The 17,895-nt window shown below is 38.7% G+C and overlaps 1 protein-coding gene across 1 annotated transcript in view; it reads right to left on the bottom strand.

Annotated features, from left to right (window-relative positions):
- Positions 1 to 17,895, bottom strand: part of DIAPH2 (diaphanous related formin 2) — an 873,453-nt gene that overhangs the window by 236,358 nt on the left and 619,200 nt on the right. Inside the window, exon 25 of the mRNA XM_069065282.1 lies at positions 6,597 to 6,760. Coding sequence (XP_068921383.1) covers positions 6,597 to 6,760 — 164 coding nt within the window. The remainder of the gene's footprint in view (positions 1 to 6,596; positions 6,761 to 17,895) is intronic.

Here is a 17,895-nt window from a genome sequence, read left to right on the forward strand (position 1 = left end):
ACACTCTTCTCCTGGATACTACGTCCTTTCTTGATTTTTATGACATTCCTTTTCTGATTTTCCTTCCTATCTGACCTATCTGATCCACCTATCTGACCACTCCTAAGTTTCCTTTTCTGAATCATCATACCTAACTGTGAGTATTCACATTCAGGACTCAGTCCTGGGCCTTCTTTTCTATGGCTTTTATAAATTCTCTCTAGCAAACATCATCATCTACTATGGGTTTAATGATCAAACCTATGTAGATGATTCACAGATCTAAATACCCAGGTTCATTGTAGCATTAATCTATAGCATTAATCCAGCATCACAAATTGCCTGTTGGATAGTTGAAACTAGATGTCCCAGAGGAATCACTAATTCAGCATGTCCAAAGCAAAACTCCTTAATTCTGACCCCCACCCATCAATCAGACCTACTACCAAATTTCTGTCTTTCTGTTCAAGGAACCACCATTCTACCTGTTCCCCAGGTCTGTAAAATCAGTGGTACACTCAACTCCTTCATCTACTAGCCCCGCATATCCAATGTCTTGCTAAATCTTGCATCTGACCTTTTCTCTGTACCCACAGAGTCACCACTCTCTTGTCACCTTTCACCGAGCCTATTACAAAAGCATTCTCCTTGGCTTCCTTACCTCAAATGTATCCTCTATCCAGTTATAATTCCTCCTCAACTGACTGTGCCTCCCAGAATCCCTAGCTTCATGTAACACAAAGCTCAAGAACCTTCTACACGAGATCTTTTCTAACCTCCCCCAAATTGCTGGTGTTGTTCCTGCTTATTTATATTTATATATTTATTTATATAAATGATTTAATTTAATTAAGGTATTTCTATAATGCCTTATACTTATTCTCAAGAAACTTAATTGTTTACATGTCTCTCTCAACAGAATATGTAAGAGCTCCTTGAGAGTATCTCTAGCACCTAGCACATTGTATGGCACATAGTAGGGGGTGGATAGAAGGGCTGGATCTAGAATATCACTGGAAGAGAAAATGCCCAGATGAAAAAACTCCCACTACCAATGCAATTTGGCAGCTGCTTTGCGACTAACTCATAGTCTAAGGGAGTTAGCTAGAGTACAGAGAAGATAAGTGACTTGCCCAGAGTTGAAGCAGGCCAGTCTGGTTTTCCTTAACAGACTGTTAAGCACAGATCATGAGATAAGAACTCTACAAGTAAACACTGATGAAGACTGGGAAGTTAGGGAAGAAGGCTGTTTCCTGGACAACCACATCTTAGAAAGAACATTACATCAGGTAGAGGGTGTCTGGAGGAGGGCCATCCTAAAGGTGAAGGACCTTGAGTTCATGTCATGAGTACTCGATCAAGGGCCTGGAAAAGACAAGGGTCAGAGGAGACAAGAATGTTGATTTCAAACACTGAAAGGCTGGGAAGATGAGATTCTTTCTGTTTGATCACAGAGGGAAGAACTGGAAGTAATGGGAGGAAGATGTAAAGATACAAATGAAGACTTGATGACAGGAAACATTTTAACATTAGAGCTATCCCAAAGTGGAATGGGCAAGATGAGACTCTTTGGGAGTATGGGCTATACAGCTGCTGGGGCCCCTTATAACTTTGAAATTCTGTTATTCTGTTAATACAGTGGTGTATGTGAGTGTGTGTGTATGTGTACACACACACACACACAATTTTAATCTCAAGCCAGTAAGGGGATAATTGAAGTGTTGTAGGGTTACATTTCATCAGCTGATGGATTCAGGTAGTAATATTATCAACATGGAATCTAGAAATAATTATTTTTGGAAGATATATTCAAACTTAGATGAATAATTCATAGGTACTCACAGACTCTTTAACCAAGGATGTTGCAGATTAAAGAATTTTCTGGGCTTGGACATGAGAAAGTTTGCATTTTAGGTAAGATCACTGAATAACATACAAAGTGTCTCAAATGCATTCAATTACATGTACTTTTTCCCTCTTATATGAATGAAAAAAAGTTTGTTAAGTTTTAATAAGCTTAATCCTCCAAGTATACAAATGACTCTCTGGGAAGTGCAGTGACCACCTTCAAAACACTGGGAAACTGCCTCTAGTCTTCTAAGAGCCTGGACTAGTTAATATCTCTTTAAGACACTGATTTGAAGAGGGGGATGGAGGAAGGATGAGAGATCGAATGCCAACCTAGGAAGAGAGAGCTGCATGATTTTCTGACCTCATTTTGCTAGGTGTTCCAAGCTAAATATTTTATTGATCTGATGTTTTTCTAGATCACAGAAGATAATATTTGAAATCATCTTTAAAAACGGTGAAAAATGTAAAAATCAAATTTCAGCTTATTTATTAACCTTACTGAAGTTAAACTCCAACAATGCATCATAGCATGGCATTTTGGGAGACTGTCAGCAAGGCTGAAGCACCTTCTATGTGGCTGGGATGCTTCCAGAATCAGCCTGTCAACAGATGCTGCCCCATCAAGACTGTTCCCAGTTTGGAGAAGCACTGAAGCCTGTTGGCAAAGGTGTGTTCTCACCAGTGGGCTCTTGCAAGACCTGAGCTACTATGAACTGAACACTAGTATACACTCTTTGCTGGGGGGAATTTACTTGCTCAGCTGCCTTAAATATAATGGGAACGCTATTTCCAAGGCCCTTTTCAACAAATAAATGAAAGGCAAAAAATCCCTCAGTAATGACATTAATAGTAAACAAGAAAGTACATAAGGATAACTACTTAAATACATATTGAGCCTCTAGGTAAAATACCATTTAACTCGGTGGATCAGTGCTGGACTTGGAGTCAGGAAGACCTGAGTTCAAATCTAGCCTCAGACATTTACTAGCTGTGTGACCCTAAGCAAGTCATTTAACCTCTGTCTGCCTCAGTTTCCTCATCTGGAAAATGAAGATTGATAATAGCTAAAATGAGGATTAAAATAACTACCTGTCAAGGTTGTTGTGAGGATAAAAACGAGATGTTTATAAAGTACTTTGAAAACCCTAAAGTACTATATAAATGCTAGCTATTATCATTACTATTATTATTACCGTTTGTATTTTTATTAAAAATAAAAACAGAAGGAGCAATAGGAATCCGAATATTTAAAAGATAGGGGAAATAATGTTTTCCATAATTTATTTTGATCCACAAAAGCTAGTAAAGTATAATACTTTCCTTGAACACTCTCCCCACAGCTAAAATTCATTTTAATACCTAAGCAAGATATTGCACAGCAGTGAAACATGTAAGGTTCACTGACAATGAATATTCTATTCCCAAAATCTCAAAAGAAAAAGATTATCTGTGCAGTCAAGCACTTGAAATGATAGACTAACAGAAGCACAGAGGAGAATCATACTTGTATAGGGCACATGCATTCCAGTTTGGGCCCCACCCTCAGCGACACATTTAATGGAAATACATTCTTAAAGGACAGAGTCTAGACCTCAAGGCATAATGGAAGGGAAGAGAAGTTAGGTAGCAAAAGTCAAATCCCTAACACTGAATAAAGAAACAAAGATTCCCAATTTCTTACATTAAACATTATTCTCATAATAATGGCTTTGTAATAATTTCAGTTTTTATAATAATTTCAAAATCCTTATGAGTTGAAGACTATCAAATGTGAATTGCTTCTAATTTTACCCACATCTGATGATTTCCAGTCGGGCCATCATTAAAAGGCTGCTTCCCCCCCAATCAAGGGGGCTCTTGGTTCGTTTCAGTTTTCCAGGACAACAACATTCCCCAAGATGATGTTCTCTGGACAAGCTCTTCCCTCAGCATTCCTGGCATTTTATTGTTTCCATCTATAGTTCAAAAGCTTCTTAGTGCTAAGCACTCTATGAACCAACACACTAAACACCAAAAAAATGCTAGCTTCTGGGAATTTCAAGTCTTCTATCTTTTGGGATCTTGTCACTCACAGGGAAGATGGAACCATTTTAAGTTCCATACTATTGTTTTACTTATAATTAACTTATTAATAAACAAATGTTTATTAAGCGTCAACTCTGGGCCAGGCACTAGAGGTATGAGTAAAAGGAGGAAAAAGATCTCTAGTCATAAGGAGCTTATATACTAATAGACTTATAGTTCAAATATCCTTATTTCAAAAGGCTGAGAGGACCTTGTAATCGATTTCCTTACCCTAAGAGGAAAAAGAACCTCCATCAAGACCTACCTCAGGAAATATGACCTTGTCAAGTCAAGGGTGCTTTTAGAAATGTCTGGTTGATTATAGGGGGCCTGCCAGCTTGGGGCTCCCTGGATGTTTGATTAGAGGAGATCAGTGACTCTTTTTTATTCTGTTGACACTACCTACCCTGGGTGCTAAGTTGGGCTATTAGCTTGGTCACTTCAAGGTGGCTCCAGCATTTAGAGACTATTTCCTGTAAAAGGAAGGCATGGTGCCTATAACTATTAAACATGAAGTCAATTAAAAAATAAAAATAAAAGGAAAAAAACAGGTGTAGTAAGAAGGCAGCTGAGAGTAAAAAAAAGAACTAAATTAGAAAAGGCTCTTAAAGCTGCCTTTTTTCTCTTCTCCTTCAGGATGTTTCTATCTTTTTTTTTTTTGACTCAGTGACTATCCTTGGGAATGCTAATTAAGTAAAGACCACTGAAGGCTTTCACTCCAATGCATATAACAGACACAGGTGGCAGAGTGAGCACACAGTGAAAAACTCAGCACCTTAGAACATTCCATGGGGAGGGAGGGTTTCTAACAATGGTGATCAGAGAAGTCTGATATCTCACATAGAGACAAAGTGGTTAGGGAAGAAATGGTAGTATTCCCTAGAGTTCTTCATTACCTTTTCAATATTCGACCCATTTGATGGCACTGCCTTTCTAATTGTGTGAAAACACTTATTCTTCTCAGCGTTGGCTGATGTTCATAGGTATAAACTAATTTTTGATGATTCAAAGCCAACTTCCAAAGAAATGATCTTAATTATGTATATTTACTTGGCAGCTAGGTGGTTCAGCAGATAGAGTGCTGGTCCTAGTGCAAGGAAGATCTGAGTTCAGATATGGTCTCAGACACTTTCTAGCTGTGTGACCCTGGGCAAGTCATTTAACCTCTGCTTGCCTCGGTTTCCTAAACTGCAAAAAGGGAATAATAACAGCACTTACCTTCCAGAGTTGTTGTGAGGATCAAATGAGACGACATTTGCAAGGCAACATTTGTATTAACTAGTACAGTGTCTGACATATAGTAGGCACTAGAGAAATGTTAGGTGAAGCCTTCATTAGACTTCTGAAATGTTAATCTCAGAACATCAGAGTTCTTTACAGTTTTCTTAATTGAGCTCTCTACTTTTAGTCTCCTCCCTTTAGCCTATCCTAAGTGATTTTCCTAAAGCACAGGTTATGATCATGTCACTCACCTACTCAACAAACTTCAGTGGCTCTGTATTACTTCCCTTGACTTCTGAAAATATACACTTTCCTAGGTCACCATCTACCTCTCAAATCATAGATTTGCTCTTTCTTACCTGCTACTCTTCATCCCAAACCCTTAAGAAGGGAGGTCATCTCCAAGTTTGTGTCCTTGACCCTTGAGTTCCTTTCTCTTCCCCCATGTAATTTCCATTCACTCCCATATCTTCAACTACCATAATCAACCTTCTGTCTTCTTACTCTTGGTGAATGATATCACTGTTCACTCAGTCTCTGGTGTTCAAATCACAGGGCTTATTTTCAATCTCTTGGCTCTCTCATGATCACATTTAAACAGTTGCACAATTCATGTAATTCTATATCTACAGCATCTTTCACATGTTTTCTTTCCTGTTTTTATTTTTGCTTTTTGGAGGGCAATTGGGGTTAAGTGACTTGCCCAAAGTCACATAGCTAGTAAGTGTTAAGTATCTGAGGCCGGATTTGAACTCAGGTCCTCCTGACTCCAGGGCCAGTGCTCTATTCATTGTGCCACCTAGCCGCCCCTTTCTTTCCTCTTTATTCCCATTATTGCCATCATAGAACAGGCCCTCACTCCCATTCACCTGGACTCCAGCAACAATCTCCTAATAGGACTTTTCTCTTCCCCAAGATAATATCTTAGACCCCAGCTGACCATATCTTGTTATTGTTGCCAATTACTCCTGTTACCAAGTATAATACACCTGTCCTCCCATTCTCCCTAAACCATGAAAGGATCTTTGGGGACTCAATGTCATTTCCATGGTTCAATTCAACATCAGATTCTCATTTTATGCTACGTAGGAAACATTCATAAATCATGAACTTTCAATGTATTCGATGAAAGAAGATTGTAGATATTAATTTTTTAGTTAAGTTACATTAAAATATTATGCTGTGTAAGAATCTGGACCATTAAAGAAGCAATTCATCCATTTTATATCGGATTTCAAAAAAATCATCTCCAGTGTATAGCTAAAGTTCAGGCTAATTCATTTAGGGCTTCATTATATATTCACCCAGCAAACAATTTTATCCATGTCATATTCATAAGACTCCCTGTCATTGCCTGTTATAGCAATAGAACATGAAATCAATGCAATCAATAGGCTCCATTCATTAGAAGGGTCTGGGTGAAAAGTTTGGACAAATAAAACATACAGGGCTACAGAACATACTAGTCAACTCTTACTCACCAGGAACAAGGTGCGGAAGCTGTTGAGGTCACCGAAGAAGTTGTCGATTGGCACTGTTTTGGTGTCAAAAACAAAGTACTCGCCAAGATTGTCATAGAGTTTCGTCATGTTGCTGTGCATGGTGAACAACTTTTCATACTGCTCTCTGGCAGTTTTCATAAAGCTGTAGGTCTGTGTTAAAGAAAAATAAACCCAATGCCAAATCCAAAGGTATTTATTACAATGGAAGATGGATGCTATCATTTCTACAGAGCATTTTTATAGTGTAGAAATGTCGGGGAATTTATTTCAGAAAGGCCTAATCAATCTGAATTCAACATTACTGTACAGACAAGAAGTATTTAATGCAATAGCATCTACATGAAAGCAACCCCCTGACACACCACTAAAAAGTCACAAAGGTGCTTGGAAAGAAAGCATGAGAGATAAGACACTGGATACAACCACAGGAAGAGAAAGGGAAGGGACTTTAGCAGGACTATCATCTCACTTATCCTCTACAATACACTTTCGTTAATGTAGACTAGAATTAATGTAGCTTTTTTTGGGGCAGGGATGGAAGGAGGCAAAGGGCTACCATGTCCCACTACAGATTCATTGAGCTTGCCATTAACTAAAACCACCAAGGTAATTTATTTATTTTTACATAACCTTCTATTGAGCTCCATTTCCTCCATCATTTGGGAAGCTGATTTTTTGAGCCCAAGTGCTGTACTTGACATTTACAATCCTTGATTTTAACCTTATGAAGTCTAACCCAAACCTTTCTAGATCCTATTCAAACCTTTTTAGGTTCTGAATCTGTCATCCACTGCACAAGTTAACCTCTCCAGTTTTATCATTTGTATTGAGAAAATTCTGTACATTTTGCTATCTCTGGCTACTCAGAATACCAATGGCTTGAAATAGCAGACAAAGGACCACATCAACATGCCCCTGCCTCCTTACCACTGCTAAACCATCATCATGGTTTCAGATATAGGTATGCACAAGGCAAAAGAAATTTAATTTGGCTAAAATGACACTTAGGAAAAAAAAATCTCCCAGTTAGGAGTGCTTTCTTGTCACTTGAAGACTGTTATAGGAATATAAATTTTTGAGATCTTCCCTGCCCCTAGGTTAAGTGCACCTGGAGCCTGTGGTGGGAGGCTTATTTTTCAGGAATGCCCAAACCTTGGTGCTTTGTGATTGGGCAGTGGGTCAAGAGGGTTGTTACATTCTCTGAGCCAGGAGAAGGCTATATAATCCCTGATGTGAGGCTTTGCTTTGGGGCTCACTTTGAGAAGTATTGTGTGATTTGCCCAGATGAGACTCTGGGCAGCTGTTAAGAGCCCCCCCCCCCCCGCCCACGGCTTTGAAAACTCAGATGTTGATGCTTCCCTCTCTGGTAACTGTGATTAGGTATGGATGTATGTAATGGTTGTACAGTTTGGAAGCCTGTCTGCTGAAATGTTTCTCTGTCTTGTAACTTCTGTCTGTATACTCTGAAGTTCAGGGTGCTGATCTTTTCCACCTGAACTAGGTAAACAATATATGTTTGATTGATTAAAGTAAGCTTGTTAACCCATTTTGAGTTGCTTTCCTTTAGAAAAGCAGATCTAAGAACCTGTGTTGGCAGTCACCCTGTGGACGCTGGGTGCTTGCTGCTACAAAGATCAACCTATCTAGAAGTATGGAGAGGACAATCACCTGAGTATCCACCATATTCCTTGAGGGCCATGTCTGAAAGAAACTGGGATTCTGCATCTGACAACTAGGTTGGATTCTGGGGGATCTGAAGCATGCTCATGTTTGAAAGATATTTTCATGACATTCAAGACTTGGCAAAATAACAAAAAAAATTACTCACTTCTGAGCATAGACCAAAAACCCCCCCAAAACCCAACAACAAAACAACTTTTTTCCTAGTCTCTTTTCATGAAATAAAACAGAAAATAAGATATCAGTCATACCATGGACTTACCAGGCAAAAACACTCTTCCAAGGTCATTTACTTGTAATCTGTTTACAATGCAAGGTATTTAAACTGTTTGCATATTTCTAAAAGCTCAACATCTGTACTCCACAGTGAAAAAGGCAAAGATAATAAAAAAGGCCAAGACTTCAAGGTCTCTATTTAATACAACACAATTTTTCACCTGCTAATACTGTCCTTGAAGCTGTGTACAATTCAGGAGAACAAAGAATGTTCACTGAAATCCTTACGGACTTGGAGTAAATGTAAGGACAAATCTGGAAAATTCTGGAAATGGTTTAGCTTTAAGAACACTCATCTCCTGGATCTTCTTTTATCTTCCATAGGTGGAGAGCAACAGTAAGGCCTGTTTACGAGAGGACTGGAGGTGACATTGTCATCCTCATGTCTTTGTGTATTCTTCCAGGTATTCACTAAGTGTCAGCTACCTGCAGGCTACCAAGCTATATGCTGTGGTAGAAACGATCAAACGAATCACTGTCCTACAAAAAGTACACAATCTAGGGTGGCCAAGTGGGAAGCATTTCTTAACAAAATAACTATTTAAAAGATTTTTCCTTGTTCCACTACAAATAAATTCATAAATTCACTTGACTTGTCCAGTGTGAAATTTATTTTTAAAACCCTACAAAATTAATTAGAAAATCTTTTTTTTTACCATACATCTTTAATGGAAAACAAAACACATCATTTTAAAACTGTGACAATTAAGGTGAATTTTTAAAAAAGCAAATCTAAGGTATAAGGCCTCAAAAATTAACCTGTTGGAGTAGTGAACTAGTCTAACCATTCTGGAAAACACTTTGGAACTATACCCAAAGGGCTAACTGTACACATGTTCTAGCAATACCACTACTAGGTCTATTTCCTAAAGAGATCAAAGACAAAGGAAAATGACCTATAAGTACAAAAATGTTTATATTAGTTCCTTTTGTGGTGGTAAAGAATTGTAAATCAAAGAGATGTTTATCAATTGAGGGATGGCTGAACAAGTTATGGCATATGATCATGATGGAGTACTACTGTGCTATAAGAAATGAAAAGGGGGGATTGATTTCAGGTAAACATGGCAGGACCTGTATGAACTGATGCAAAGTGAAGTGAGAATAACCAGGAGGTTACTAAACACAGTAACAGCAATGTTGTCAAGATAATCATCCGTGAAAGACTTGGCTACTCTGATCAATACAGTGATTCAAGACAATTCCAAAGGCCTCATGATGAGAAAAGCTATCCATCTTCAGTGAGAGAACTGATGAACTCTGAATGCAAATTGAAGCATAGTTTTTCTACTATCTTTATTTTTATTTTGGGTTTTGTTTTGCAATATGGCTAATATGATAATATATTTCACATGATTTCACATGTATAATTGATATCATGATGCCTACCTTCTCAGTATATGGGGGAGGGGTGGAAGAGAGGGAGAGAATTTGAAACTCAAAATGTAAAAAGAAAAGAGTATTTAAAAAATGAATGCATTCAGTTTTTTAAGGAATAAAGCTGGAAATTAAAAAAACAAAACAAAACAAGAGTAACAGAACTCATATAAAATATTTTCAGGCACAAAGCACTTGTTTTTAAAAATGACTTCAGCACTGAACTATACAAGATGTCTCAAAAGTCTTAATGCAGTTTTTAGCTGCTGAAAATCGCACTAAGACTTTTGGGACACCTTTTTCAGCATGCCCTTTAACTTGTGTTATCCATAAAGTATTTCTATATTAAAGTTTATGTTCTTACAGCATTATTATTTTACTCAGTTATACAGTACAGTGAACTTAGGATTCAGCTTGAAAGAGCTATAAATCAACCATAAAAATGTATATAACTAAAGAGCTATCTACTGCTTTTCATGCTTTTCTGATTGGTGAGATTTTGTATTCATCAATGAGATGCCTGCACTGAGTCCATTAAAAGAAATGTGTATACATTTTTTAAGTTGCTTCAGCATATAACTGGGAGGATATTGACTTAAGCAAAACCCTTTAGAAAGAGGGTACTCGTGACCAGGTATGAGGACAAGAAGGCCATTTAAAATTTCCCACAAAGTGGACAACCTCCAACTTAAGAAGGGCTCTGTGGACGCAGAATTTGTTCCTTAAGAAGCAAAGTCCAAGGGCTGTGGGGAAAGGAGGTGATGTCTCATCTCTTGGCAGAAGAGAGTCCAATTAGTCCTTGTACTTTCTCACCTTTTCAGGCAATACATTCCTGACCCAAATTTTAATCCCCAAACCCATGAAATATAAAATGTCAGCTCTGTTGGATTGTTGAGGAACACGGAAAAATCAACTTGAGATCCACTTAACCTTCACAGAAGCTGGAGTTAGAAACATGGCATAATTATCTATTGAAATGAAAGGAAGTCAGAAATATATACTCTAAAGAACTAGAGATAGCATTAACTTATTTCCATATAATCTTTGGGAGAAAAGCTCCAAAAGAACTCCTATCAACCCCATTCCTCCATTTATTATGAAGTTAATTTATTCAAGGTTTACTAATATTTGAAATCAATCTATTTAACAAAGGATATTAGAAAATGATTAAAAAGCAGGAACAACTACTGATGAAAATTCTGTAAAGAATATGGGATGTGTGAGCTAAAAATAATGCCAGGACAACAACATCAACTATATCAAGCAGCTTTCATTTGGCTCCAAGTAACTGCCATATATTTCCTCACTACTCGTCCCAGTCGATCTTTCTATGAGGAGCTAAGGTATGTATGTGGAATCCCACTCTACACATGCCAACTATCCTTAGCTCTAGCTTTAATGTGTTCTCCTGGGGGAAAGAGAGAACAGCAAATGTGGAAAAAAGGACAGAGTGGCAGGAGAAAGACACTGGTAAAGGAAAAAGAGCTGGAATCCAGAGGAAATGGCTGAAGGCGCTAGAGGAGGAGGGAAAAATTGTCTTGGTCCAATCAGATCTAGTTCCTAGGTAGAACTGAGAGCAGTGGCTTATATAAGAGGAGAGTCTGGGAGTGGGCAAAAGGACCTGGTAAACTGAAGTTGGGATGCCTGTGACTGGACCGACACATCCTAACCTGTCTTTCCTTTTCTGTACCACAGGAGTATCATTGGGACTATATCCCAGCCTCCCACAGTTTCTATAAAGAAAACACTCCATAAAACTTTAAAAAGTATCCCTATGCTGTGGTTTCTGGGATCCCATATTATGAACATCCTGGACGGTGACTGTAATAATAAGCTCAGCAATAATTTTTTTTTTTTTACTTAGGGATTTGTTAACTGGCCACGTGACCACTGACTCCTAAGTGCCTCTGTCTTCTCATTCACAAAATCATGAGACTAGGTTAGATCATATCTAAGGTATCCTTTCCTGGCAACTTCCCTGACACTTCAAACTCAACATGCTTAGAACTCAATTTATTATCTTCTTCCCACTAAACCTGCCCCTCTTCCCTATTCCTGTCAGAGGTACAATCATCCTCCCAGTCTCCAGGTCGTCTTCACCTCTTCCATCTTTCTTATCTTCCACAATCCATCAGTTGCCAACAGGTGTTGATTTTTCACTCCAAAATACCTCATGTATCTATCACCCTTCTCTCCTCCCTACACACCCTGCTGGAGGCTGCCTAGCTTAAACCGCCTCCTTTTTCCTAGCTTCCCTACATGTAGCCTCCCCACCTCTCTAATCCATCCTTCACACAATTGCTAAAGAAGTTCAGAAAGGTCCACAGACAAGGTGGGCAGTAGTAGGACTACAGTATTAAATCTAAGTTCTAATTTTTAAGAAAAAGGTATATGTCGTGGAGATGTGCTGTGCCATAAACAGATCTCTTTATATAGCCTTCTTTGCATAAGGAAAGGTTCACGTTGGATTTGTCAATTTCATAATTAAAAAAAAAAGAACATTATATAAATCAGTCAAGCAGTGCTCCCACGGTCAAAGTCTGCCCTAATCATCAGCCTATACACCAATCTCTTTTGTGCTTCCTTCTAGGATAAAATGCCAATGCTTCAGCCTGACTTTGAAGGCTCTCTCTGACGAGTCTTTTCCAGCCTTTCCCTTACAGATTGCCATTCTATGCCATGCTTCAGCTAAACTGGACTGCCAGTGGTTCCCCGATCTCATCCTGCCCCATCCCACCTTTTCATTCCAGCTGGTGACAAACTCCTTCCTTGTCTATCATCCTATCATCAGCCACCTATTATTGAAGGAGGAAGATGTGGATTTCCAAGTTCAGTTCTCCACCCCTTCCAGAAAGCCTTCTCTGGAAGCCCTCCCACCCTGCCCCCAGCTGAAAGAAATAATTCCCTGTACACATGTGAGTGAGCACTTGGGCTGGATTCTTACATTATATCATGTGCATACACCCTTTAATCCAGCCAATGGGCACTTCCCTCCCTTGAGGGCTAGGGATCAAGGCCTTTGGGTTTCACTTTACTTTCCCACACCCCTATTTCTGTTCCTTGGACACAGTAAGGATTAAATAAATGTTTGATGAAGAGAATTGAATTCTCTGGCAGGCCTGTAAATTTGCAGCCAATTTTCTATATTCTTTTCCACTACTACTCATCCATTTTTAAAGTTCCCTCCCCAAACTGTAGATGAAATGAGTTAATATATGTAAAGGGCTCTGCACTTCTTAAAGTGTTATAGAAATGTCAAATATCATAATTCTGTGGAGAGGAGAAATTATAATTTTTATTCCCTTCCTCAGCTCAATATAACCTAATTTAGCAATCATTTATTAAATGCCTATTATGTCTGAGGCCCTGCTCTGGTCTGCTGGGAAGAGACAAGGAGGAAACAGAACTCCTGCCCCCCAGGGAGTTCACATTTGGTTTAACATATGCCTTAATGGAGTAACTGTGTTCTGTAACCTCGGAAGACAATGAGACAGTTTATATGAAAGATGATATACAAAAATCACACTACTAGCCTTTATTTTTTTTAGGAAAAAGTTTTACTTAAAACAAACACCAGCACCAAAGCTTCAACACTGTTTAGATTGACAGTGCAATTCAGTATTCACTGTGTTTGCCATCCTGAGCAAACACACTGTGATCAAACAAATTAAGTCATATCAGAAACCACGTGCTTTCTTCTGTTTCAAAAATAAGAATCTTCTGTTTGCAACACAATCTTTACTTTCATGTCATGGAAGTATGTAAATATATAAAAATATTTACACACTCTTTAACCTGTGAGTTGGAGGTTGTGTTTGTATTCTTCCTCAAGTTCACAAAGGTGTGCACGCACACCACATCCGCTGTAGCTGTGGCATCCAAACTTAGAGAGCCTCACAGCTGGAATGGATGTCATTGTGCCCTAAAAAGAATCTATTCCATATGAGGCCAAACAACCTATGTTTTGTCTTGTTCCATTTCAAGACCACTCTAATTGTTAGGAAAGTTTTACAGTCATCAAGTTCAAAGTTGCCTCTTTGTGCCTTCTACCCATTACTCCTACCTGTCCTCAAAGGGACCAAGCTGTGAAAGCCCTTCAATTTGTCAAATAGTCATCAAGTCCCTGCTAAGTCTTCTCTTCCTTGTCATCTGGCATGATGTCAAGGCCCTCTGCCCATGCTGGCTGTCCCTCACAGAATCCTCTCCAGGTTATCAATGTGCATCCTAAAACGTGGCACCTTGAACTCAGCAGAAGCTTTCAGGTATGGCTTGGGCAGTGTCTAGTACAGTGGCATTACTGCCCCACCCCGGGCCTTGAGCAATAAGTCTCTCTGAATGCCATCTGAAGGAGAACTAGCTTTCTTGGCCATCACATCACAGTTAAGCCATTTTGAACTGGGGATCTACTAAAAACCCCAGATCTTTTTCAGATAATCTGCAGTTCAGTAATGTTCACTCCATCTTGTCATTTGGAAGGTGATGTTTCCAAACCAAGCATAAAATTTTCTGATGAGTTGTAAAAATGAAATTTCTTCTGACTAGATTTGACCTGTCAAGATCTCAGGTGATACTGAATTTGCCATTCAGTGTGTTAGCTCTCTCTCAGCTTTGTGTCAGCATGCTCATAATACTGGCAGATATCTATGGCTTCATTCAAGTCATGGCATATAGCCCAGGGCCAAACACAGATGATCAGTGGAGTACTCCACAAGAAACTTCCTGCTGAGGTGCCAGAGAACCACTGTGGATGACTCTTTGGGCTTAGCCATTCAAGCACTTGGGAATCCATCCAATGATACTATCACTTGACTCTTACATCTCCACTTTTTCCAGAAGCATCACAGTGGATACACTGGTGCGTGCTTTCATCAAACTGGAGTAAATTATATCTACATCATTCCCTGAGCAACCAGTGAAAGAACTCTGCCAGAAAAGGAAATGAAGTTAGTGTGGCATAATGAGTTCATGAGAAAGAAGGCCTTGTGATTCTCAGTTATCAAGGCTCTCTCTTCCATATATTCACCTCCCATCATTTTCATACTACATGCTAGAACTATACATGGGATCTAAATCAAACTCACTGTTCTAGGCTTTGTAGACTGCATTTGCTCTTATGAAAACTGATCCAACATTCACTCTCTTCTAATCTTGTGGTATGTCTTTTATTCTTGACAATCTTTCAGTGACAGTGACAATTATCAGACCATTCTTTCAGTACCTGGGGATGTAATTCATCTGGGCCTGGTCATAACTTCTCTCCTAGGACAATGTCATTACATATGAGCATTACTCAGGAGCAGAAACACACAGATATCACTAACACAATGGGGGACTACTCTGGTACTGTTCAGTCCCACAAATGTATTTGCCTCCTACAGCAAGGTTTCTGAAAAAAAAGTCCTGGAGACTATTAACTATAGCTAAGCAACTCCTTTCTTGAAATCAGGATAAGCAGAGCACCCGATTAGGTTCTCTTCCTCCAAGGCATTCTGGAAGACACATTTCATCTTACAGTAATGAAAGGGGCAATGAGAATAGCCTATGTAAATGCATATGGATACTCCAACAGACATAGTTATAACTAGAAATAAAAGATGTCAAGGTCTGCTGAAACGTTCTTTAAAAATAATACACAAAATGCAGTTAGTGTGGTGTAATATAGATCAACATTAGACTTACTCTATTTCAAGTAAGACTGTAATTTTTTTAATGGAGCCCCTTTTATCAAAAAAAAAATTAGCTTCCCTTAATTTATATGCAGGAACACATGTATAAATTCCTTTATCCATGAAAGCCTAGACACCATTCAGTCAGAACAGAACATGCCAAAATATTGGGTTGTTTGTTACCTTGCCTTTAAAAACAATTTAAAAACAAACACACATTAACTGAACAGCAGATGGCAAAGAAAATTATTTAGATTACAGTGGAGGGTTGAAGCGTTCTCAATGAGTTCTTTAAAGATGGAAACCTAGGCATAAGAAACACCAGATTGAGAAAGCAAATGGAATGTCTAAACTGATCCTTTCATCACTATGGATATGATCCATTGTATGTTTCCATAAATATGTGATCATTCTTATGGTGGAACCTGCAATCTACTTTGCATATGTGTCTACATTTGTGTACAGGAGGCACAGAAGTATGCTTTCACATCAGAATAATGTTAAATTTTTTTATAGTTTAACTTAGGATAAAGACTTTTAGTGATGTACTAACATTTTTCTAATATTCATTAGTGGATAACAATAACTAACAAACAGAAGGTACTAAGGGAAAAGAGCTGCAAAATAGTTGCATGATCATTTGTTAAACAAAAGAAATCTATTATCTATGAACTCTCATCACTGGGCATGCACAATAATGGCTTTTAATTTTATCTAAATTGCAAATTTTTCCTACTCCCAATAAGAAAAAAAATAGAAAGACAGGGACCAGTTCCAGATGAGAACATTTGGAATAGAATTATTAAAACGTCTGCACATTTATTATTGATTGAAGCCTTAGAGTTAATAAAACAAAAATAACATTTTGACTAAATCAGATTTTAACCAAGATTCATAAACTAAAGATGAGTAATGACAGATGTTATATCTAGAGAAAAAAATATGGAGCCTCAATACTTAGGGGATTAATAACAATTTATCTGGTAAAAAAAATGAAAATAAGAAGAAACCAAACTTTAACTCGAATACTCTTTATTCGAGCCTTTCGATAATCTTAAAGCATCATAACCAGAAATCTGAATTTCATGACTCTGGAGGTGGAGTCTCTCTTTTCAGACATCTCTCCTGGGTCTTATATCATGATTTTTAAGACAACTCCAAATAATCAAACCTGTACAAGCTCCCTGCTTTCATTTTCCTGTGAAAACATGGGTATGGCCCCCACTGATCCAAACAGCATCATTAAGACATCATAGCTATATCCCACTATCATATCCCACTCACCTGAGACCAGGTAAGTTCATCCCTGGCTGATCAGCTACAACTCTGCCCTATTCAGCAGTATTGCTAAGGCACAGACACTCCCTTGAAATAGTTTCAGCTAGTATGATGTTCTTTGTCAAAGCAATGGACCATATTAGGTGTGGTATGCCTGCAAAGAGTACCAAGCATCATTCACCTCACTTGGGAAATTCAGAGGCAGACACAAGTCACACCACCTCCAGAAACATTTATTAGAGGCCTACCATACACCAAGCTCATGGGATATAAAGAAAGGAAAAAACCCCAAACAAAACCCAACCCGACTCCAGGTCTCAAGGGAGTGAATGATTCAAGGATGGATTGGAGCGGGGAGAGATGTGAGACAGGCAGACCTACCAGCAGACTACTGTGATAGTCTAGGTGTGACTTCATTAGGGCTGGCACAAGGGGAATAGCAGTGTCAGAGGAGAGAAGAAAGTGTACAGGAAAGATGCTATGGATACAGAAATCAGCAGGCCTTGGCCACATACTGGATACAGGGAGTGAGTGACAGTCAAGAGTCAAGGAGGACAGCTAGGTTGTGAGCTTGGGTGACCTGGAAAATGATGGTGCTCTCAGTAGTAACATAAAAATTAGGAATGGGAAGGGGAAAGCTAATGAGTTCAGTTATGAACATGCTGAGTCTGAGATGGCCCATAGGCAGTTGGAGATGTGAGACTGGAGGTCAGGACTAAATAATCATCAGTGTAGAACAGATAACTGAATGCCCAAGAGAACACGAGATCATCAAGTGAAAAAGTATAGGAGAAGAGAGGCCTTAGAGGATAGAGTTCATAGCTCCCTCAGGGCTCATGCAAGTGGAGGGAGTTAACTTTCTGGTTTAGCTTTTCAAGTTTCTAAACAAACTCCTTCCTTTCCCGTTCCCATCAACCTGCTAATCTGTTTCATTAACAGAGTTGGATGACTAACCACACTAGAGGCTGCCTCCTGAGAAAACATAAAGGAAAAATGACAGC

The sequence above is a fragment of the Petaurus breviceps genome, unplaced genomic scaffold (genome assembly GCF_028583685.1).
Source record: "Petaurus breviceps papuanus isolate PSGF00001 unplaced genomic scaffold, PetGlider_PUasm1.0 90681, whole genome shotgun sequence".
NCBI lineage: Eukaryota > Metazoa > Chordata > Mammalia > Diprotodontia > Petauridae > Petaurus > Petaurus breviceps.